This window comes from Bactrocera dorsalis, unplaced genomic scaffold (assembly GCF_023373825.1).
Source record: "Bactrocera dorsalis isolate Fly_Bdor unplaced genomic scaffold, ASM2337382v1 BdCtg011, whole genome shotgun sequence".
Taxonomy (NCBI): Eukaryota; Metazoa; Arthropoda; class Insecta; order Diptera; family Tephritidae; genus Bactrocera; species Bactrocera dorsalis.
The window spans coordinates 146,404-172,565 of record NW_026038062.1 but is presented as its reverse complement, the minus strand read 5'-3'; the positions used below and the strand labels follow the sequence as shown (position 1 = coordinate 172,565).

General features: G+C 38.4%; 1 protein-coding gene across 11 annotated transcripts in view; it reads right to left on the bottom strand.

Annotated features, from left to right (window-relative positions):
- Nucleotides 1-26,162, bottom strand: part of LOC105231571 (trithorax group protein osa) — an 89,185-nt gene that overhangs the window by 48,384 nt on the left and 14,639 nt on the right. For all 11 annotated transcript variants that reach the window (XM_011212938.4, XM_011212939.4, XM_049461160.1 and 8 more), the window contains exons 3-4: nt 13,348-13,575; nt 7,096-7,284 (exon numbers count right to left, since the gene is read on the bottom strand). In XM_011212938.4, the coding sequence (XP_011211240.2) occupies nt 7,096-7,284; nt 13,348-13,575 (417 nt within the window). The remainder of the gene's footprint in view (nt 1-7,095; nt 7,285-13,347; nt 13,576-26,162) is intronic.

Sequence of the window (26,162 nt, the reverse complement as noted above, 5' to 3'; positions counted from 1 at the left end):
ACCGTTAAATTAGAAGCTCCGTCTAATGCTAATGCCGTCGATGCTTAGCTTAGCATACCCCAATAATATGCTCGAATATCTTGCTGTTATTGCAGTGAGCCAGTGAGCTATGTTCTCATGCCAATGAAAGTCATTTGCGAAATATTCTTGTTCTACCTATTACGGTTAATGCAGTTATTGCGTTGCTGCGTTAAGTGATTGGCTTTCGCTTTCACTTTCACCGGTCGCGTTGCATTTCGCTCGAACTGTGCCATGTTTGGGTTTAGTCGACGTCAATGACAGCCGACGACCTCCTTTTGTTGGCTGCCTCAACAGCCGCTGTTGTGCTTGTTGTTGTTACGTGCTCGACCATCCGTAGTCTCATACGTAGTTTGGCTTCCTTGGCATTACGAGTAGTTGAGTGAAAACATATGTATATATGTACATATGTAAGTGCAAGTAGGATCACAGCGTGTATTATAATGAGATTTTGCTTCTGTGATTGTTGTGTTGGCTCATCTGCCCATTCACGCACGTTCTCTTGCTTTAGTAATAATTCTATCAGTGGGTATTTTAAGCTCACCAAGCGTCGATACTTGCTCTTTCTTTGTAGAAGTGAGGCTTTAAGTGACACCATTTAATCGGTTAGTGTTCGGCAACCATTGTTTTAATAGTCGATTTTTTGAGAGAAATTTCCGATTCTTTTAATCGGAAAGGAAATGCAAAATTAACTTCCAAAGTCACGGATCCGTATGAAGCTCAAATTGGTTAGTGTTTAGCAGTCATTGTGCCAACATTATAATCACATTTTATTACATAACTATTTTTGAGCGACCTTGAAGAAATGTTCCCATTTTTCCAATTAGAATCGATATCTAAAACCACAGATCCGTCTGTAGATAAATTAAGTTACCACTAGCTGATGTAATAGCCTCTAGTGAAGGCCACTAATTTTCCTTTTTGTGAAAAATGTATTATAACCGAAATAATGTGGACGCGTTCCTTGCTCTTTGAGTAGTAAGATTTTTAAAATGCTCATCGGTAAGCGAGTAAATGACTATTGACCAGGTATTTCCTGGCAGATTGGTTATATTATAGCTACAACAATTAACCGTATCTCAACACTGCCTACCACGTAAACAAATAATCCTAGACAGGTTGGTTGCTTGCACACCAAACGCTGATTGCTTCATACCCAAAATTACATTACCTGCTTGCGAGTGATTGAATTATCAATGTGGATTGCAGTGTAAGTCGCAGGCGAAATCGGCAAAACAAAATGAAAAGCGCGAAACAAGCGGATCGACTGCAGAAATTCAGTTTTATTCCGCGACACATAAACCCATAGCAATTCTGTGAGTATTCGTAAACATTCAACGAAAACAAGAGATCGACCTTTTGAGCACAACGTCAATGGCAACATATGACGTCGTGTGGCGGATCTCAGTGTGAATGGCAGAGTGGGTTTCGGACACACATTGCAAGGCTATAAAACGCAGCGCCGCAAATACGTGAGTTGTGTGTCAACGCGAGTGTGCGTTGGGTTCGCGGCAAGAATGCTACAGACTTACCGCCTGAACATGACGTGAATAGTGAGTTGAGGCTGTGAGTCGGCCTGAAACTCAGTACATTGTAGTGTGGTGTCAATAATAATTTTGGGTTGTAAGCTGTTGCAACTGTTGGTCATGCAGGCAGCCTTCATATGTAAGTTGTACGTGGACAGTTGTGAGCTGATGGTGTAGTTTTAAGGTGCGTTGACAACGTCGAGTTTATTAAATTTTCAAAGAATAATACACTTTAACAACATGTTTCATTTAATACGCTGTGCTGTCTGTGAAAAAGCTCAATCTTTTCAATCATGGCGGTGGAAAGTAAACGAAAATATGCCACAAAGGCTGATATTCCTTAAGATATATCTATATTAAATCGGTTTACTGCAAAGCTTTATACATTTTTAAGTATCCCTCGGCAAGCAAAAGCCGTAACAAAGTTACACGTTTAATAATTCAAGTTGTCTTAAATGGAAAATCGACTGAGCACCAGAGAAGCCGCAGTGCCAGCTGATTGCCGGCGCATATTTCACAGCTGTCTTTGACCAACGTGCGTTTGTAGAAATTGCCGTCACCGTAAACTCGGTCGTTATTTAGTGTGCCTGGAACAATCAACTGGCAGCCGAATACTTTCTTGCTTACACACAATAACAACAATGATGCAATCAGGTTATATGGAGTAAGCAATGCTTGCGTGTTGAATAATTTAAAGCGCCTAAGTGCAAACTATCGATACATTTGTCGCTTGGTCATGAGGACTACAACCGTATAGTATGTTCGTCGGGCGTGCTATCCTTCTTAGTGCAGTCGACTTAACGGAAAACCGTTACTTGCCGTTTAGTTGATTTCTAACCAGCTATGCAATCGGCTTTGAGTGTGTGCTCCTGTGTTACATAATCACGCTAAAGCGTTTTCCAATCGGCGACATTCAAAGTGGTTAAGGTCTGTCGTGGTGAATGATTTCTGTTTACTAAAACAACATATTTTTTTAGAGTTAAGCAATGGGAAGGCAATTAAGTTAAACGATTATACTATAGTTCCTATTAGCAGTGCTGGTAGGATACATTAAATGAAGGGTATTCGAGTGTTCAGCTGACCATTTGTGATCTATCAAAAAACAATGCCTTGTTATCACCGGGCAAAAGAACTTGCAAAAAAATTTAGCTGTCCAGGAAATGGTCACTATTATTTATTATACAATTAAGTTCTGAATATAATGTCATTAAAATGGCCTCCACGACTTATTTTGCAGGAACTAAACGTTATGAATAGCGAGTTCAATATTGACTGCTAAAGCTTGAAGAGGGTTTGAGAGACTAATGACTTCAAATAATCGCACAAGAAGTAATCTAAAGGTGTTAAATCACAACTTCTTGGAGGCCATTCAATGTCACAATTTCTTGAAATAATCGAGTCTCCAAATTTTTTTTCGCAATAATTCGGTTGTTGCACGTGCTCTGTGCCCCGTAGCCGCGTCTTGTTGGTACAAGTTGTTGTTAATATCAACTTTTTCCAATTGCAGCCATAAAAAATTGGCTATCATAGATCTATACCGCTTCATTTCGAAAGAAGTACGGATCTTTGATTCCACCAGACCAAAAACCATACCAAACTATCAGTTTAGAGGAATAAGATGGTTATTCTTGAATAATTTGTGGATTTTCTTCACACCAGAATCAAGTTTTGTTCCATTACCGCAACACTCAGATGAAAGTGAGCATTAGCGAAGACGATGATTTTCTCAAAAAAAAAAATCGTTTCAAGTTGTTCCAAGGCAAAATCAGCCAATTCCAGATAATTTTATACGGATGCAAGGCCTAATGCTTTCCGAAAAACCGAAAGCTTGTGGTTTGAGGCATATCATATCATCCCTTTTGGAAAACTCGGTACATATCGAAATGCAGAACTGTTGAGATTAAGTATAACCGCACAATAAAAGACTGAAAAAATTACTTTCTTAGGAAAAAATTAATTCAAGAGCAACTATCGAAGAGATACTTGAAAGTGGTAAGCGTCATTTGTAATACCAATCAAAGAGAAGCTTATCACGCAATTCATCGAATTCGTTTATGTATATTGGCCAAAAAACGCACGTACATTTATACTTCAATGCCTCGTTTGCTGCCTACTTTTATTTATAAAAGCCGAAAGCAAAAATATTTGTATATATGCGTAACCACTATTTACTCAGACAGCATATAAAACGCCAGACAGCCTAATCCACACACAAAAGTCAATTGATTGTCGCCATTTAGTTGCATAAAGTGTGCGCTGACTATTTATAACGATATTGTAGTTGTTACTTTTTTTCTAAAATCGCCACTGACGCACGCAAACTTCGGTAGAGGTTAGACCAGTCTGCCATGCAAGGGAGAATATCACTTTCCTCCACTGTACGCGGTGTCGTATTGCAACACCAAAGTCCAGTGCGCTTTGTGACTCCTCTCTCCTCCACTTCTCTCCTTTGCGCAGCCACTTCAAGCGCCACAGCTCGTCAATAACTAATTTGTCCGCTAACACCGATTGGTTGGTGTGGGTTGCCGCCGCCAGTCAGCCAACAAGCCCGCCAGCCAAAGCGACACGAGACGGTCAAATGCCGGTGTTTGCATATTCAAATCGACGGCTGCACAGCGGTAGCTGCCAACTGGTTTGTGGGTTGGACGTTGGCTGGTTGACGCTTTGCCGATTGCGGATTGCGCGTTTCAAGCGACTCGTGTGTTATAAGCAGGCGGCAATAGTGGCGGCGTTTTCGAGGAAAATACACATACATACTAATATATTTCCATACATACATATGTGTGTAGCAGGTATGTATGATTGCGCTTATACATATGTATATATAGGGACCATAGGAAATTAGATACTCGATGTCCATTGCACTCAACTGCGATGCGATTTTGTTTTATTTATTAATGCATTTTTATTGTTGTTGATGCTGCGGCGTTGTTGTTATTGTTACTGTCAGCCTGCATTGCTACGCATTCATTTTCCCTCAGCTGAATGTTTTCTATTTTTCTTTTCGTCTGCTTTCATATTTAATTTGCCTCAGTAAACGGACTGCCAGTCAGTCAGTCGGCCGGCCGGTCGGTCGATCGCTCGTTTGGTCGGCCTTACTAACGGTTGTCGCTGGATCAAATGTTTGTATTGCGGAATTAATTTGTTCGCTTTTGCTCACTCGCCAGCGCCAAAGCCAAAAAATACACACTAAAATTGTATGTAAAAGTAAATGTGTGTTGTTGATATTGTTGGCTGCTGCACACAAATTGCTTGCATTCATTTGCAATTTCGTATGCCATCGCACTCGCTACGTCACATCACCACGAGTGTTCACCGGCTCCGATTTCGTTTTATTTGAATATGGTCAAAATGTTTCGGGCTGCAGTATTATTTCATTGACATTGTCTGTGTGGTCGTTTGGGCCGTAAATGTAATTTTACAAGCAGAAATGTGGCAATGTTTGCATTGCATAAAAAATGGAGCGCCAAGAGGGACAGGGAAATTTGACTTTATCACATCTATGATGTTGTCTGCTTTTAGGCGCTTAAACAGATACGATAGAATTTTTGTTGTTGTCGTGTTTTTTTACACTGTACAATGTTTTTTCTTTTCCTACATGCATGTCATTACAGCAACCATGCATTGGCTGTTGTTTCCTTCATTGAAATGTAAATAACAACGCACAATGTTAAATTCAATTGAACTCCCTAATTGACATTCTGTTCTATTGATCCGTAGACCCTACAATGCCCTTCCACAAGCTTGCCGACGCCACACTCTTCACTAATGAAATTGCACTTTTGAAATGTCGCTGAGTAATTTTTTTGCTTTGATCGCCGCAATTGCAGTTCGGTCACGTGCCATTTTATGCACACTCTTGAGTGTATGTAAGGGGGGCTGGCTGAATAATTACTGTATGCAAATGTAGTTTGCTGTGTTTATTTAGTTTTGCTTTTGCATTACAACGGTGCATTTTCAAAATAGAATCATGCAAGTGAGAGGATATAGCGGCATTTAGAAGCGTTATCGATAATTGGAGAATTGAAAATATCGGTCGCTACTAGATCGTAATGTGTATACTCGCGGCCCTCGTAAGACTCCTTCATTAAAACAAAAAAAATCAGGTAGCACATCTTAAATTTGCACAGGAAAATCCGATCTAGCCATTGAAAATGTAGGAACATACGTACTTTGGACTGAAGAGTGGAAAATTGATCTTTATGACGGCAAAGGGGTTCGAGAGTATGTGTGACGCCCCTCCCTAATACAGAGTATGACCCACGATATACCACGAAAGCTTTAAATCGTAATAGGTCAAGTATTGTGGTAACTATGGTGAAGTTTTCCTTACAAAGGCGTTCGGTCGATCCAACGAATTTAAGGCATCATGGACCACTACGCACATTCCAATATACTGAGTTAAAAAGTTAACATGCCAATAAATTGGGTTTTCCACCAGTATAATAATCCAAAACAAACCAGTAGGCTGGCACAAGAATGCTTTCGGGTCAATGGAATTGAGGTTATGCCTTACCCAGCTCGATCTACTGACCTCAAAACCATTGAAAACCTTTGGGCATAATTATCGATAATTCAATATATCTATTTTTTCATAATTGTTTAAATAATATAATGCAGATGTGTACTTTCACAGACAGTCCCCTCTGGGCAATGTGAGTGTAATTGCACAGGGTGTTCACAATGGAAACATAAAGTAAAGAAAGTTCTGAAGGTGATGTGTAATCAGTATTTGATTTACAGTTACTACTTCTCTTTTTAATATTTTTTATAATGTTGTTTCTTTACGATTTTTATAAAATTAAAATTAGATCGTGTTAACTCAGTCGATGAAATAAAAATGAGCTTTAGAAGACATTCTAAGATTGTACTAGTTATCTGAATAAGAAATTATGTTGAAATCGAAGTAGAACAGACTCCAACCACATTTATATTGTAACATTTTATTGCATTCAATTCAACTGAAAGGTGTAATCAAGAGTTGTATTCCACCGCACAGTAAATAAAGCGAATGGAGGCGCAACAATTGTATGACAATTTAATTTGTTTATTCTTTCATTCACTTATGGGCACACGCATACACTCTCAAATGCTCGTCCATCGTTCGAATAACATATGATTCTTTAACCGCTGCAGTAGCACCTTACTTTCTTTCGTTCTTGCCACGTGGGGCGACTGCTTTTCAACTACTTCGTGCCACTCGTAAATCTATTTGGTTTTTTTCTCCACTCTTCCTCAACAGATTCAGCTCAATTTTTTCGGTTACAAGACAAACAGTGGCACAATTACGACGACAACAATTCAATCACACACAACATACACACACAGTAGAAGCACGACCACCGGAGTCGGAACAACTGTTCCACAGACCGATGCACGCAGTTCGCGAGGTAAACATTAATTTGTTTAAGCAACAGCATGTTGATAGCAATGAAATTCATTTTATTGCCATTGCCAAGAGAGCAAGGCACGTACATATGTATATACATACATATAAGTATGGATATAAAGGAATAGTGGCGTACACATGACGTTGCAAATAATTAATTACCTGATGTGGTGATGGTGACGCCTGTGATGGCTGCGGCGAAGGACTCGGTGCATGCCCGGGACTACTGCTGGGCGGTGGGCCGCCATGCTGTGATTGATGCGGTGATGCTGGGGGATGAGGATGGCCACCAGGCCCAGGACTAGGTGCCGGCGATGTACCACCGGGCCAAGGTCGATTCGGTTCAGGATACTGCAATGAAAAGAAGAGAAAAGAAACATTTGTTAATATTGCTTTCAACTTAATTTATATGTAAATACATAAAGGTGTTCATATCATATAGCATGGGAGCAAGATGAGAAGAGACGCGTCTTTGCGACGACATTTGCAGACGTGGCAAGCGTAAACGCACACTTTTGTACATATTTTTGGTGACGTTTTTTGTTTACTGTATATAAAAAAATAATAAGAGAAAAAGCGGTAAAATTATAAAGTTCACAATTCAGTGGTGAATAACAGTTTATTGATCAGCTGGGATGTGAATTATAGCAGTCAGGTGAAGTTGGTTCGAAAAATTGCATTCAATTTTTATTTTATTTACCAGTAAGTATTGAGCATCGCTTGGCTACCCCCTAAAATGTTTATGGAATTGCTGGTTAAAGCAAAAGCCCACTTGAAACCTTCTGTTATACCCACTATTTCAGACTAAAAGACTAAATTGTAGTCATTTAGTTTGAAGCTGCCTTCTGTGTATGGATTACAACAGAAGAAGCCTGTTTCTGTCCCATTTTCACCCTTTGATCAGTAAGTGAATAGGTAGATTTCGGCTTGGAATTGTAGATCAAAGAAACATTGGTCCAAACTTCTCTACTGGGAGAAGGAAGAAATGTGTTTAGTTCCTCGTGGGTCTCTTTTACTCGGTCGCAGTGCCAGCTTAAGCCGAGCTCATGAACCAAGTCGAATATGATACCGCTCCCGTAGAGACGCATAGCCCGACTCCAATGGCCTAAAATCATGAGCCGTCTGGCCGTAAACATTGCTCATTGCGTATGTATTGCCCGGTTGTCAAGGAGAACCAGAGGATTAGTTGACGTAGTTTTCTATGCGCCCGTAATCCTCAGCAAGTAGACCCGTTGCACCTGTCACAGGAATTTATTACGGCACTTTTTCGTTAATAACATCCACCATACCACTGCAGCATACATTAGTATTTGGCGGGTGAAAATTTGTAATAAAATACTTAGTGTCTTTTTTTCAATCCGGATCAAATTTGATCAGAAGGTACATATAGGTTAGGGTTTGTTTTTTTGTTCGTCATATTTACAAACTTTACATTAACTCTTTACGTACCTATGTATATCATTAAATTCACAGTTCTTCACTCTGCCTCGAGACTCAACAACGCAATACTTTTTAAAAAGCTTTATTCTAAAGGTATTGCAGGGCATTTTAATTATGGACAAAACATGAGAAAACCCCACACATGTATGTACTACGCGGTAAAAACAATTCAATCCTTTAAATTGTTGCGGATTTTTGCCGCCGCAAATTGTACAGAAAAATCGGCAAGGAATTAAAAAACGGCATTGAATTAATTATTATTCATGTTTCAGCGAAAACTTTGCAGGACAGTCACTATTCATTTTTGTTATGAATTTTTTTGTGATTGCATACAGAACAACAAAACATGTACATGTTTTTTGATATGGTGGGAAGCAACAAAGCTTCTGCAGCAGGACACATACACATACAAATATTATGAGTGTAAATGTATAATATACACATGCGCACGCTGTTCCATACAGCTCTTTTTCACAATGCAATTTGCATCGTATTTACTTCAGTAGTTTCATTAATTTCCCATTTTTTACAACACGCTGGCATAATGCTCTGATCAAAGGCTATGCTGTTGCTCGTCGTAAGTTTCATGTACATACATACGTGGGCATATGTATTTGTCGGAATTTTTTCAAATAACACTTTAAAATATTTATTTATTATTTTTTTTTTACGAAAGTATGCGTGCATTTTAATAGAAATTTAATACAGAAGAAAAGTGCGTATTTTTCTATATTTGCATGTGTGTGCGTAAATGCGGCTGTAAATTATAAATTTATTTGTAAATGTAGACCACTAAGAAATGAATGCTGAGCACATTTTTTATGGAGTCAAATGTAATTGTAAGTTTATTAAGCAGGAAAGACATCAGCTATGCTTCAATATACTAATTATGATAGATTTGGATGATATTAAGTATTATTTTCAATCTAAAATTGTTTTATGATAGTATAAACTTCAGACAAAAATGCTTAGACCCAAAAATCACAAGTCTTGCATCAGCATAAAACCAGTTATTTTTCCTACTGGGTATTGAATTCGGGCCACACACGCGCACGCACAAAGCAATATTTGCCGTTTCACAATTAATTTGGATTGCATTGACGCATTTTCAACTTTCATTTCAATTCATTGCATAAAAACTATTTCACTTCAGCGAAATTATAATAAATCCCAGATATTTTGTTGGTACTTTATACAAGTATACCATATTGTTATTGGTGTTTTTTTTTTATTTACTATTAACTCATGCTTGATTATTAAATATTTTTCCAGTCATTAAAGTATACTTTATATTTAGGAGAAGTATGTTTGCAGAAGCTGAAAAGCAATAAAAAATATCAAATATTCATATACAGTATCTACCAATCTAGATGACGTGATTTTGACAGCTCGTGGCGGCGATGTGAGTTTACGGAATTGTGTAACATTTCGTTAGTGTTCAGTAAGATTGGTCATTTCAACATGTAACTTTGGTACAACACGATGTTGACCGACTTTTTCAACGAAATTTGATGAAATCTACACGGATGATCCCTATTTCTTGGGTGCAAAGTTTGGCGACTCGTTAACTTCGAGAAATGGTAGCAACGCTCGAGAAGCTCGAAAACGACATTTAGCGTCTTAAAGCCAAAATCACATCCGAAATGGATAGAACTATGCAAATGAAGCCGTAGTGGCCATTTAATCGACATCTTGTTCAAATCATAAATGGCACAAAATTTTCTGTATAACAAAAAACATGAACCTATTTTGACAAATTTTTGTTTGTATTTCATTTTAGTATCATTCATGTTGGTACACCCTTTACATACAAGTGTATTATTAATTCCGTAATCCGAAGAAAAATATAAAAAAAAAATTTAATGGTACTGATGAGTCTTGTACTTTGGTAAATATGTAAAAGTATTTAAACAATAACTAAAGTGATATTTTTTATATGTACATACCATACCGGTTGCTTTTATTTTCACCAGCATTGTTTATCTGCCAATTCTTAACAGAGCAAAAATACGTCAATTTCAGAGTAATGCGCCACTTTTTAGCTGCAGAAATTATTATTTATTTTATTGTGATTTTTAATTAATTGCGTGGCTTGTTGGATTTATATATAATACTTTAATTAATAATTAAATATTAAATATGTGAGCGCATTGATTTTGAACCAAAAAAAAGGTTGAAAGGACATTATTTATATGTAGCGCTCTTATTCAAGCATTTTTAATGCATAGCATAGTTTATGATATAAACATTTTAAATAAATCAACTTAACATAGACAATGATAATATAAACAGCCACCGCTACACAGTGCACTTCTTATAGTATTTATAACAGGGTATAAAAGGATCTTGATTTTGACCAATTTAAATGAGATCTACTTCTACGATGAAAAAAAAGTGTTCTGAAATTGTAGCATTTTCTTGGAAAGTTTCATGAAGATTTTTCTTCAAATAAGAAAATTTTCCATGTCATTTGGATGGCGGTCATATATGTACATATATACAGATGGATACGTCTAAATCGACTCAGCTCATCAGCGTGTTATCTCACGAAATCGGCCCAATCAAGCGGCCACCTCGGTCGTGTGATTTGACGCTGTTAAGACTATTTCCTGTGGGGCTACGTCAAGTCAATGGTCTATGCCAACAAACCAGCGTTGATTGATGAACTTCGGAAGAATATCGAACGTGAAAATGCAGCAGTTTCGGCCGATTTATGCTTGAAACCCATCGAAATTATTTTCAGCGTCTGAACTTCTGCAAGCGTGGCCACGTAAAAGAAATCGAGTTCCATACATAATGTACTTTCACAGGAATGAAGAATTTCATTGATATCCCAAACCGTTGTTGTTTTATTTATAAAAACTTTTTGAAGCGCTCTTATTGAAAACTGCGTTATATACTTTACAGAATCTGCGACGTTTCCTTCAGGATGTTAAAAACTACGTGATAAACTATATGTACCCTGTTCATGATATAAAAATTAGAGAGAATTCTGTAAGCCTTAAATACACTTCTAAGATTAATAAAATTTCTGTTTATACAAGTATCAAAGTACAATTCAAATTTTAATAATTTTTAGAAATAGTATAACGGTATTTGTGTAATTCCTGGAACAAAATATCACCAATTTGATTTCGAAAATTTCTACGTATTATGGATGTATGTACATGGTCATGGTATGTATCGACTTTAATACTAATGTACACATACATATGTATGTATGTACATATGGTGTGTATGTAGATGGGCTCACACTAACCTGGATGTGTGTGTTGTTTACTTTATATACGTCACAGAACGTAAAATGAAATTCCTAGCAAATAATTTGAAATTTACAAAAGAAATTTCTGAAATTGAGAAATTTTCGTAGGAAATTTGTTCTTTAGACTCAACTGATTTTATACCAACATGAGAGAAATAGATTAATTAAATTGGAAATATGTATATAAAAAAAACTGAGTAAATATTTTGTGCGTCTATGACTTTTGCAATTAGTCTTATTAAAGAGTTTGGAGAATATATTTATTGATTTACAAGCGTCATGGCAAAAGCCATATTTTAAATGAGAATATTTCGTGGAACACTTGCACTTATTATTTTGCATTAAACTGCGTACAACCGAATATTTAAGCCGTTGCAACCACAGCAACAATAATTAGATAGTTTGTAATAATAACAACAATGGTAAAGCCGTATTTATCATGATTAAGTGCCAAGTGATAGGTCGAAGCAGCAACTAAAGCAAAAACAACCAACGCATCTGCACAATGCAGTTGCCACACACCGAACAATAACAAGGAACAACAACATAAGCGCAAAAGCTTAAATCGACCTCAGCGGCAGCTGCAGCCGCAGTACGTGCCACGCATAGCAACAGTCAATCCAATAAAACAGCCTGCTGCAGCAGCATCAGGCGCCAGCGTTGTCGAGGACAAAGTGTTCAATTGTAATTGATGCGACAAGTGCAGGGATAGAATAGTGGCACACGCACACGCCCGCAAATGTACATATTTGCACGGTGTTATGTACACGGCATATACATACGTATGTATATATGTATGTACGTATGATTTTGCATTGGTGCTCACATTTCGGACGAATGTACGTCAGAGCTCTGCAAATTAATCTACACTGCATTGTAGAAGGACAACAACAAAGGAATATTGTTAAACCACAGGTGAACACAACTACATTGTTGCATTAAATGTTATGGCAATACATTAGCAACAACAAGAAGCACAATAGTATGGCAAACATAATCATTTTTGACAGTTGTGTGACATCACTATAGCGCTATTATAATATAAAGGGGCTCGGTGAGTCAACTGGTTAAAAATTTAGATGTATATTACTGGGAACAATGAAAAGAAAGCTTTATATGCATTTTGAACAAATAGCTCAGAACAGATGGAGCTCAATAATAAGCTTCAAGATAATAAATCAGATATGGTCTGAATATGACAAGAACAGAACCAAGGATCTACTATTTTCCACTTTCTCTGTGAATGCCCAGATTTATCACTAAGCCGACACGAAATACTCGAAATCCATGAGATATCCAACCTTGAATGGATGTCCGATGAAATAGCAATTCAGACCAAGGGGCAGCTCTAAAGCACTCCTACTTATTACTAAGACATTTAGACATAATCTCAAGGCAATTAAAAAAATTATTTCCTTGCTTTTGTAATGCTAATATCCCTTCGTGCGCATCGAAAAAAAAAATAAAAAATTTTTCAAAATAAAAAATGGTCAATTTTTCAATGGATGTGCGATAATATGCATACTATCGTCTGGGCCAGGTTTAATAAAATGTTATACGTGTGAATGGTTGCAATATGGAAATTTTTGTGAAGGATAAGTAATTTTACGTATAGGAACCCAATTATAAGTGAATCTGAAAGATTCCCTCAATATTTATCCTTTACAATTTTTAAGTAAAAACTAACACATGTGTTTTTTAATTGCACTTACCTGATGCTGTGAGTAGGCAGTTCGATGATTAGGACCTGTCGCCGGTCCAGGCGGTGTAGGATACCGCTGTGGATACGGTGAGTATTGTGCAGCAGCCGTTCCTTGATTTGATGATTGCGGAGGTGGCGGTGGTGGACCGCCCGGCTGTTGTTGGGGTGAACTTGGATAGGAACCTGAATTTTGACCATGTGTTGGCGGATAAGGTGATTGACCTCTGGAAGTATTTGTCTGCAAAATCAAAAACAAAATGTGATTAAATATATATTTTTGACAACACTGCGGAACTCTTCTTCTTCTTAATTGGCGTAGACACCGCTTACGCGATTATAGCCGAGTTAACAACCGCGCGCCAGTCGTTTCTTCTTTTCGCTACGTGGCGGAACTTATATTTCTTATAAATATAAACTAAGACGACTTAAGCATAGTATATCATATGAAATAGGAAACCTTCTTCGAAAACCGAAGTAACAAAATTCTTTATTAAAATCCTTTGGTATTGTGATGACGAACAAGTTAAAAACCGTTTTAAAAGGAAAAGGCAAATTCTAAAATGTGTTTGAGCCGTACCTTTTACAGAAACAAATTAGCAAGAACTATGAATGATTTTGAATTGAACTGCAGAAAATTGTCAAACAGGATATGTATTAATAAATATGGAAATTTGTATGCGTGACTACAAAAACAACAAATCATAGTCATAACCGAAGCATACGTACATATATGATTTTGATTATCCAAAAGATACAAAATCCTGTAAAAGCACTCAATGCAAAATGCATACAAATAAACACATATGTACATACATATATCTAATTGCATACTACATGATGTTTGTGACTTTCTTTGCTTGCAGCAATGCTTCAATATCACATATCTTGTAGCTTCAAATTAAGGTCCATATCCTTATTGCAACAACAACGACAACTGAATGTCAACCATATGGACACACCCCGTACGTACCACGTAAATATATTTGTATCAAACAATTACTTTGCCATTCTAATTCTCGTCACCCACACGCTCTGCTGAACTATATGATTACCACTCGGGTGTCAGAGTAAAAGGTGAAACGCGTTACAACAAAATTGAACTAGCATCAATTGGAAAATAATGACAACATAATTTGTTTCGCTGCGAACCATTAAAAGCAAATTATTGTCACGTCGGTGAGGAGAACAAAGAGAGCCGTGACGCGCCGATTTGACTGAGAAAAATGTTATTTTGGCTGAGCGATGATATTGAGGTGTAGTTTGCATTTTGTAGCATACAAAAAAGGTTAGTTCAACCACAACTACTATTAAATGCCCATCAAAATATTTTTCCGATGTTTAGCGTAGGCTTCAACTATTCCAATATCAGACAAAAAAACTTGCCAATAAAATATTTTGAAATAAACATTTGTTTCTATGTTTTTACTAAATAATACTTACAATTTTGCTTGCTATCCGTACAAGCTAATCTTACATCAATTTAACTTTGCAACTTTATTGTTTCTGTTACATGTAAGAGTTTTGACAAAACATCATCGATCAATCGAAGACAGTTACAATAACTTTCATCCCCAAAAAATAAGCAGACCAATAAAAAGGAAGTGACCGGTTTATGAGGTGGAAAACTATCAAAACGACAGCAACAGCAATAAACGCAGTGAAAAAATAGGAATCAAAGTCTTCTTGGAGTAAAAACTAAAATTAAAACTGACACAGAGTGTAACGCACAAAATGAAATTAAAACCCATCAAAGCAAATAAATTATGAAATTGGGGAGCAGCTGACATTGAAAAACAAATTACAAATCGAAAGAACAATTTGAAAAAAAACCAAATAAAATGTTGCGGAACATTGCCGACAAAATTTGTATGTATGTCCAACAACACCAAATATGTGCTGTCGGAGAGGGCGAAAGCGTAGATACGCAAAGAGGCCGAGGGCAAGGCAATAACAAGTGAAAAAATGGTAGTGCGTAAAGTAAAAACCTAGTGAATACCGCGCGGCAATATTTACTAGGGTACTTGAAAGCATCATCTGCGAGAAAAAGATACGAACATATGTACGTACTTGCACAAAATTGTTGACAGAACAGAAATTGGCACTGTGAGTAATGCACCAGATGCCGAGCCCCCACAAGTATTTCTGGAACCCCTGGCAAGCAAAGGCGACGACTATAATTATATTGTTGCAACGGCTATGCTTGTCATAACCGCTGGCTATATTGACGCTATATTCTATTACAGAGACTACAATAACAACCAATAAATAAAAAAACGACAGAAAAATGAACTATAACGCGAACAATATAATATGTATAAAATAAAGTGATGGCAACATAAATAAAAGAGAGAAATAATAACATTCAATGACATTAAATAAAAAACAAAAAACGATTGAGAATAATTTGAGTTGTTTACGTGACTATATCCCTCAATGATTTTGCAATATTTTCGCTTACATTTCATTTTTAATTTCTTCGATCAGCACTTAGGTCCCGTAAATGAAAATAAACTGTCATATAAAAATTATGCTTTCGCAAAAAATTGCAAATATATGTATAAAGCATTTATATTAAATCGAAAAGAGAAGAAAACCACAACAACAAATGAGTAGACATTAGACAAAGCTAGTAGCAGTAGTCAAACGAACGAGTGCTCAGCACTGCAGAACTATGTCGCGGCCCACCCGCATAAGAGCAAAGATAGGGCGCATTAATACGAACCACGCACAACAACCATATCTAACGAATGGAAGCGAAATGACAGACACGACTTCGTCGGCATGAATGTCCTTACTCGTTACTTCGTTCGTCGCAACCCTCGTGTGTGTGCGCAGGATTCGTTTATTCTCTACCAGCGAATTCAAAGTGGACATAAACGAGAATATGTACACACATACAATGATAAATATACATGTACACACATTGGGGTATATAATTTTAATCGATTTTCCATATCCATCCAACACCGTAAATGGTTAATACATATTCAATGAGCTCCCATCCACCTGTCACCAGGCGCATCCGACACAACATGCATGTACACACACATACAGACCCACAGACCGAATCAAAGAGGACAACTATATGTGAGACGGCCTGAAAACTCCACCAACCATCAAGTATCGCACGAATAAATGAAAATCTCAGCAATACACTTTGCGTTGGATGAACCCGACTAAACGCCCAGCAACGTCCCATGCCAATCATATAGACAGACAATTGCTGGGACAGTCGGTCAACTAATCGTTTGTTCGTTGTTCCATTCGATCCTGCTGTCTGTCGCACGGAACTGTCAGGCTGCAGACTGCATCAGTGCCACCTGCCCACATTTCATGGATTGCCGCTACTCTTCTGTACAGAGCTTGTTGGCTTTCGGGCCATTCAATGCGGACAGACATAATTTCGAGCACTTTTACTAACACTATGAAAATATGAAAGCGTGCATGTGGGCGTTTATATATGTATACATTGATGTACATATTTCAATACCAAGAATGTTGTATCGTTGGCTGCTGGGTTTACCATCAACGGAAATGTGATTTTACCGAACAAAGTGCGAAATGGAGCAAAAAACACTGCATAAGAGCAACCACGTAAATCGATTAAAACTGAGAATTGTTAGGACGCCATGAAAAACAGCTGATTGCGTGGATGCTGCTGGTGTTTTACGGGTCTGAATGGGCACAGTTTGTAGTAATGTCTGTAAGCAACTACGAGAGTTACCAAAGCGAAAGACTATTGGTGTGGAGTAAAAATATGAATGAATGTACTACCGTTATATATGTATGTAGGTGTTAGGCGCATATGACGGCATCTTGTATCGCACATGGCAAGTATATTAGATTTCTAGTGAATGTTACGTCCAATTATAATAAGCGAAGCGATGTTTCGTTTCATATGTAGTGATACTAATATTATATCCTGACTTTGTTATATACTCCCTCAGCCGAGAATGTCTCTTGACAGAAATGCCTCTTTATGTCGATCATGTCCAGAACAAGTCCATGTATATACAATGAGGAAAATTCTTCGACTTAGTGTGGTAAAACAGAACTATGGAAAGTTAAGTTAAGTAGGTACGAGTACTTATAGTCACAATAGGATTCGTTAATCAATAGACTAACATGTCGGCAGTGCAATCGCACATAACTACCTGTCAGGATATTCCCCTTAACAAGCCAATAGCCAACACACAGTGCTTTCTATTCAAGTTCGCACTTTGGCTACAGTAAATCAGCATTAGTTTGAAGAAGTCGACTAACTCGAGTGAGCGCATAAAGCCGCACACAACCGATCACACGTGCAAAAAAATTATATAAATTGTGTAATGCGAAAGACGAAAAAATTGAGCTGATGGCAAGAAAAACTTTTCTGCCATTAATGAAAGGATTTTTTCCCTTCCTACCCTCACCCTGCGGACGGATCAGGCGAGTGGCAAATGCAGATATTACTGCTGAGTTGCATGGTAAAGCGCGGAAAGGGGCTGCGACGCAATGCGAACAGCAGTAAATTCGATACTCCGGGTCACAAATGTGCGCATACATACATACAACCAAAGAACCGAATGCCCGACACAAGCGCACATAAAACCAGCCCTTAGCTTTTGCCGGCAAAAGGTTGAACGAATGAGGAGCGGGCGGTCGGTCTCGGGAACAGACGGGACATGTGCAAACGAAGGACGATGTAATGCCGTAACATTTTATAGCAAAAAGCATCTTTGGCAATTGTAAACAAAAACAACAAAATCATATAAAACTGTGACGATTTTGTTGTTGTTGTTTGCCAACCATGCGCCTCACAATAAATGAAGGAATACGAATAACAGTGCAGAATGCGGCAATAAATCTAATGGAAGGATCTGCACCAGAACAACAGCAGTAGCTTTGGTGGCGGTGACGACGAAAAACTGGATAAGCGAAGGGCGTACAAGCATAGCCGCAGGGGCGCACACAATCGACTGAAGTTAGCGCGAACTGACTAACACACACACACACACTCATTCATATGTACCTGAGGGAGGTATGTAAGTAGAATGCGCGTAAATGGAAATCACAAAAACACCGACATGCCGTGCCATAGGAGAAGCATGCTAACGCCAGAGCTCATGAACAGGCACGAAGAAGGGTCGTTACGGTCGCAAAATCCATCAACAACAGTATGTGCATAGATAGGCGGGGCATATGACAAACGAGGGGCGAAGTACAATCTGAAAAGGCAGTCAGGCAAACAGGCGAACGGGCAAATAGGATGACGATAACCGTTCCAAATGTTGTAATCGGACGCTGGCGGTATAGAGTGCGTGGAATGCGGATAAGCTGAATAAATGCAGACACAGGCATACTCTACCAGTCAGCAGATCGACTGACTAGCTTCGCGACGAAACGACATATCGACCAACGACCGACCGCCGAAACGACCGAATTAACAAGCAAGCAACATTTGTACTCATACAAAGGTATGGCATGTGTACGGCTGAATAAGTGAGGAGCGCTTGTGCTGTGGACACGTACCATAACCTTCCACTGGGGGCGGGCTATCGGGCGTGCATAAGCTATAACAAAGTTATGGATCGACAGAGCAAGGCAGAGCGCGGCAAGAGAGACGCGACAACAGACTGTGTTCAACATGCGCGCATTGAACGTACAAAGGGAAGGTCGTAATGACTGACACATCGAACGACCGTGTGCGAAACAAACATGTGGGCTCTGTTGCGGCAAAATATTGTACATAAGTATTAGCCTGCAAAGTTTGTAGTGGCGGCGCGTCTTGGTTTCATTTTGTTTGCTGTTAACTTTGCCGTTCTTGACATCACATTGCTGAGCCAAGAGTTTATAATTTTACGATAAAATGGTATCGCCGATGCCGCAGAAGTCCCAAAGATGCACAGGCAACCACAAGATATACGCGAGCGATACAGCTCAGAGATACTAAGTACGTGTCTGACGAGCGAGCTAATGCAACCTACTGACCGTACAACTGACCGACGTGCCATCGCGCGCTACAACCACGTAATTCAAAGCAACACCATAGCAAGTTGCTGCAAGTACTGCTATGCTGTTGCCTGCCTGCCAGCCATAATGAGCGATAGACAGGCGGAACGGCAAAAGCAAAGCGCGCCGCACAGCGCAAAAAGGAGATTCATGTTCATGGCAGGACTTAAATTGTTTTAATGTAGCACTAGCAAAACAAAGCAACTGCCGAGATAGCTGGTCGAGGATAGTCGAAGTGTGCGAAGAATACTCAACAGAATTCGTGGAGACCATACAAAGTAAAAAAAAATTGGCATGAGTAAGACGGAGCCAACTAAAACCAAACTAAAGCATAGCATGACAAGACGATGGGAGACATGGGACGGTGGGCTTTCCGTTGCTCCACTTCGACCGGCGAAATGAGTTGTTATGATTTTATTTTTGGGCTCGGCGCGCAACGGCAACTAACAATACCGGCTGAGGAAGCAGTCATGGGCTAGGGAAGAATTGAGGACGGGACGCAACACAACAAATGGTACTTTTCACTGACAAAGTACCACGTTGTATATTAATAGAGCGTCACTAACGACAACCGTACGTAGCCGTGCGGCAAGAGAACGAGTTCACAAATAAAACGAAGTAGAGTAAAGCGGATAAAGTAATGGCAAACATGGTGCTTCTGATGTGTCTGAGCGCGAACTTTGTAGTATGACTGACGGTGATCAAAGAGGCAGGCGGTGGTACAGAGCAAGCGACGGCATCGTCATTTCAACATTAAAATGAGTACCTGCAAACAGACGTGCGACCGAAGCGCCCCGACCCGACGAGAGCGCGTCGAACGTACAAACAAGATTGCAATGCAGAGTACTCGCGCATATGATGTTTTAATGGAAATGGAAAAGGCAATGGAAATTAATGTAAACGACCACGATACGCACGCGAGAATAAGTAAGAGTAAGTTCTATGAGGAATTGAAAATGGGGTTGCATGGCAAGCCGAAACTCAAATACAAGGTACTAGTGCAGCGTTGTCCACGGCCTATGCGCACAATAGCGCACGGACAGTGCCAGACACCTCACACCAACATGTCGCGACAAGTGTCTGTGAAAGCACGATTGTGCTACTGTATTCAACTTTGTAGGCAAGTAAAGCAGAATTTTGCGATCAGTTGACGCTAGAATAACCAACACAAGCATAACGTGCACACAGTCACGTTGGACAACACTGTACTAGTGCAAGCTTATAGAGGGATGGCTTTGTGTGCGAATACGTTGCTGACTGTGATGTGGCATACAAATTTCCTTTGATGTTTACGTATTACGTAGAAATGCCGATTTAGTAGGGTTTTCATTTTTTATGATGTTGATGTCCTTGTTGTTACTGTATTTGCTGATAGTACCAGTGGTTGCAACGAAACAATGATAAAACATTGGGTGTGATTAAAGTGAATTGAAGTTGATGGCGCTACAGCAGCACAATGGGAATACGGCCCAAAAGTAGGCTTATTTTAGGGAGTCTAGACGGCTTTGTAGGTTAACTTTAAGTTTGATTTTGGAAGTTTTTTGAAGTGTTTGACAGTTTTTTTTTGTACAGACAGACAGTCCAACATATCCCTACTTTGATTTCATTGGGATTATGAAAACCTAGACTAATCATAAAATTAAATAATGAAAGCTCGGGATAAAATAACCTGGTTAAATGCTCTTATCACATACATTGAAATATTGTCTTTGTATGCATGCTGGCAAAAATACCATTTTACTATCAAATATAGAGTAAAATGTGTATTTTAATTACAAATCATCTGCTGAAAAAATTCTATTCACTAATATTAATATCAAAATAAATATTCAATATTTCAAATTTCGATTAAAATCTATGTATATGTGTATACATTTCAATGCAATTTAAAATCTGCCGAATTTTATTATTGATATTTTATTGTTATTGTAATAACAGCAAAAGCATGATTAAGTGCTCACACACTATACAATTTTATAAGCTTTAATAAAACAAATGGAAGATAGCAAATATGATGGCAAATCAGATTTTAATCAATTTTAGTAAGAAATTCGTGTGAAGCAATTTATTTATCTCCAAATAATATTTCGCTATAAAACTGGTTGAAAACACAAAATTCAGGACAACACACTTGAAGTTATAAAAATATTATGCTCAATGGTATATAGTATATTATATAGATTTAATAAAAACAATGTATCACTTTTTAAAAATAAGCTTATATTGTTGATAAAGCGTTTGAAAATCGTCGTGTTGGCCACAGAGGCCAGGCGAGGCTTATAACAAATATATAGAGAACTGAATGAAACGTAAGCCTGATTGCATTTTCTCAGGGCCGATTTTGAAGTCAATAATAAAAGCTTGTATCAAATTGGGTAGGCGAAAAAGTCTTTTAGTACTTTGTCAATAAGTGTCGTTGCTGTCGTATATCTCCAGTGCTGCCAATCACACTGGATCATAACAAAAGAAGAAATCGATGAATTTATGGAAAATATTGACCAGGACCGTCACATAAGCAGCCATGTCATCATTGAACCATTTAAAAAAGGCAGGCTACTAAAAAAAAGCTCGATGTTTGGGTACCAAATCAATTGTCTGTGAAAAATTTAATGGACCGAATTAACATCTGCGATTCTTTGCTGAAACGAAAGGAAATCGGTCAATTTCTGGAGCGAATGGTAACAGGAGACGAAAAGTGGTTCGAATACGAAAATAATAGGCGAAAACGATCATGGTCAAAGCGTAATGAAGCTCAGCAAATGGTCCCAAAGCTGGATTGACGCCTCGAAAGGTTATGCTGAGCGTTTGATGGGATTGGAAAGGAATCATCCACTATGAGCTGCTCCAGCCTGGTCGAACGATTGATTCTACATTTCACTGTCATTCTATCAATCAAACAATCGAAAAAACGGCCAGAACTGATCAGCAGAAAGTGCTTCGTCTTCCATCAAGACAACGCTAGACCACACACATCTTAGATGGCTCGGCAAAAACTGGGTAAAAATGGACAAGAAAGTTTTGATGCATCCACCATATACACTACCTTGCACCATCCGACTACCATTTGTTTCGGTCAATGCAGAACTCCCTTAATTGAGTAAAGTTGACTTCAAGAGAAACCTGTGAAAATTACTTGTCGCAGTTTTTCGCAGAGAAACCAGAAAAGTTTTACACTGATGGAATAATGTCTCTAGCGGAAAAATGGCAAAAAATGGTCGACCAAATCATTATAAATATAAAAAATTTATAAACATAAAAAAAAGTTGAAGTTTGATTAGAAATACGAAAAACTTTTTCGGCTACTCGCACACATTTATTCGGTCACCTTTTATTAGATGGCAAGATAGCAGATTGTTGTAGCGAAAAGTCCTAGTTCTTTAGAGAAAAGGGACGCAGCAAAAGCGTCGAAAATACTAACATAAAGACTTTAAGAAGATTATGTTGCCTTATTGAGATGTAAAATATACGAGTACCAATCTGATAGGTATCAGACAACGAAAAACAATTAATGAAATACTACTTACTACAAGACAAATTTTATAGGTATGTATATGTACATATGCCTAAGTGTCGAAGGGCATGGTAATAGCAAAAAGAACGCAACAACAGAGTAGACTAAAAGCTATTCGGTTCTCTGTTCATTATTATATAAAAATGGTAATAAACATGATGCCGTCGCAGATGGCAGAGATATGAGAGAACGATGCTGATGCTGTTAAGAGCAATGTTTAAAGCAAATACAGCAAAAATGTTAAAGCAAGCAACGAACACACTTGTAGCAAGCACTTGAAAATGCGAGCAACAGTTTAAGAGTTGAAATAAAATATTGAGCTTAAGAGCTGTTGTTATTGTTATTGCTGCTACTGCTCCCACTAGCTCAACTATACGACCCAAAACCTGTAACTGCACACTCTCCACTGCCCACACTTCTGCAATTATTGCTTTTTAGCAATTTTCCTCGTATCGCATGACACATGAAAGTATAATATCTATGGTATGTATGTGAGTGTGAGTTGTTAATGCCGGCTTTTAGCGCACGATTTTCACTTTCTTTATTACAACACCAACAAAAGTAAAAATGAGTGCCTACTTTGGCAAAAGTAATAAAAATAACACAAAATAAAACGTTTATGTGTATATACAGTACATATTATATAGCATGTACATATGTAAGTATGTATGTGCTCGTGCAAGCAAAGTGTGGCACAATTTTTTGGGAGCAATTGCCGACAAAGTAAATGCAGACGCTTGTTTTTCCTGTTATGTATAAATGTTTCATACATACATATGTATGTATGTAAGTTTAGAGTTGGGGGCGCGTCAGTAACGACATACATTTTGAAGGTCAAATTTTCTGACACAAAAAGGAAACGAAACATGTTGACACGTGAAACACAAACACACACACACACACTGCAAATCCGTGGCGTAAAGCGTGCAAAGCAAATCAAAAGGCAACAGTTTGTCGATTGTATTGCAAGTGAAGGAGGACAATCAGTTGGTCGAATCGTCGGTTGGCTGGGTGAATGAGTAAATGTGCGGCATGGTACCGACTTTGGTTTGTGTACTCTACTGAGGCTCACGTGCACGCAGCAGCAGCAATAGCCGAAAATATTAGCAACACTTCCGTGCCGAAAACGGCAGAGGTGCAAAACCGAGAGCGGTGCAGATGTAGCAAGGTGTTGATAGTGCGCCGTTGGTTGTTGGTTTTTGGCTGTTATGCCGACACTAACATCGACAACGACGAGGACAAGTGATTTGTGACATTAAGTGCTATCAGGCAGGCAGGCTGGTTGCAACGCGCCAGCCGAGTAGTGGAGATGGCTTCCGCAAGCACTAGCGCGCGATGGGGTTGTAGATAGTGAAAATGAATAGCCCAAGTGGATCAGCAATAATAATAGCAAAAACATCAAATACGCGAACCGAAACACCAGACAAGAGAAGAGATTTGAAATATGTATGTTGATGGCTACTTGGTACCCGGCAGGTATTTGCAGTTAAGCCTTTCAAATGCTCTCATAGACATACTAACCAACAATAATAACCAACAACAGCTTTGCGTAACAGATACCCAATGTGTTCACTAAACCATTATAGCAAACCTCCTCAATATGTATGTATGTATGTGGCTTAACGGCACTAAATTGGACAAATTCTATAGATGGCGACGAGTAGTGCTCCACTGACTTACTAGTGTTTTTACGGCAAAATGTCGGCGCTGATGACGTACGAGTAGAATGTGCGCAGACCAGAAATGCAGAATAGCAGTAAGAAACAGGAACAGCAGAGGTGTTGATACTACATTGAGATGTGTATATGTGTGTGTATTAGTATTTAGTTTACGCGCCGGCACAACATGCGTTAATCGACTAGCCAACCAGACGGCTGTGGTGGCGAAAACACTGATGTACCCGTGTAGTTACGACATGTATGTATGTTTGTGAGCATGTTTACTGTCGGTGAATTTGACCGAAATAACCAAAGCAACAGTGCAATAAAAACAACAATAAGAGGTTCCATTGATTGCCATGACTTGGCTAGGCACACAGTCAAATGCATACATACAATATAACAACATACTTGCCGAACATCGCAATTGAAAGCTTCGAGTGGCGAATCTATAAAGTCGATGGAAGCATTTAACCAAACCGACAACGGTGGCACACATAACCCACAGCGTTATGGCGCAGGAAGCAGACAACGGGACACAGTGGCAACGTACTCAAACAAAGCTTTGGACTTTAGTGTTTGTATAATGTACTTACAAGCATGTGTTTGTATAAATATTGGAATTTCCCATTAAGATTTATGGTAAGGTAAGCCAACTATGGTGCGCCTCGGTTGTATGCAAAGCCGAATATTGCTAATTTGTATGTGAATAACCTCTGCAAATACATATATATTGGTGGCACAACAATGGTTAATAGTTTAATTTTGTTCCGTATTTCTATCTGCTTCTGTTGGCAGAACGAATATCTGTTAATTCATTGCCACGCCAGAATGATCTCACGTCTGAAGAAGTCTTTCATAATAAAATATAATAATTTTTCGTATTGCCGTTTTTAAGGGTTATGGACACTGTGGAACTTTCTCAACAGTTATTTCTTTGTTTTAGCTTTAAATATGCTTCATGGTGATGAAAATACGTTTCAAGTTGATTTGTAGCGAAGAAAATTCTTTTAAACGACAAGCGCAAGTCCGTTTCAGCTATGGTTATGTGTGAAACTTTACTATTTATCCAATTAGCGTGGTAAATAACTTTGACAATTTTCGAATTTTGGGATTATCTTTGGAATTGCATTTAGATTAGAGGCACATAGGGAGATTGAATTAATTTGGTTGGGTTGAATTCCATTATGGACAGCTCGATCCAAATTTCAACAATTACATTTACGAATACCATTTTGGTTAAGAGAATTGTATCAAATATTGAGGAAAATGGCGCTTACGATAATTACAACTAAGGCTGCAACAAAACGATAAATTCAAAACCCCCAGGGACATCTGAACTGCAGATATATCACATTAGGATTTTTGAAATCTGCTAACTTCACCAGAAAAGAGAAACATCGGTATATAAATTATCTGTGTAACGATAACTATAGTTCTCAGTTTTTGAGATTTCAATCCGAAAATATGCGCAAAACCCTTTCTCCCTAAGAAACTACTGATTTTTCAGATCCAACAATATCAGACCAATATAGCAAATTGCAACCAAGCAAACTGATCGACCAAAATCAAATTCTTGTATGGAAAACTTTCGATTTGATCAGATATATTCACGAAATTTGGCATGGATAATAATCCATATTGAGGAGGATTGTCCATGACAAC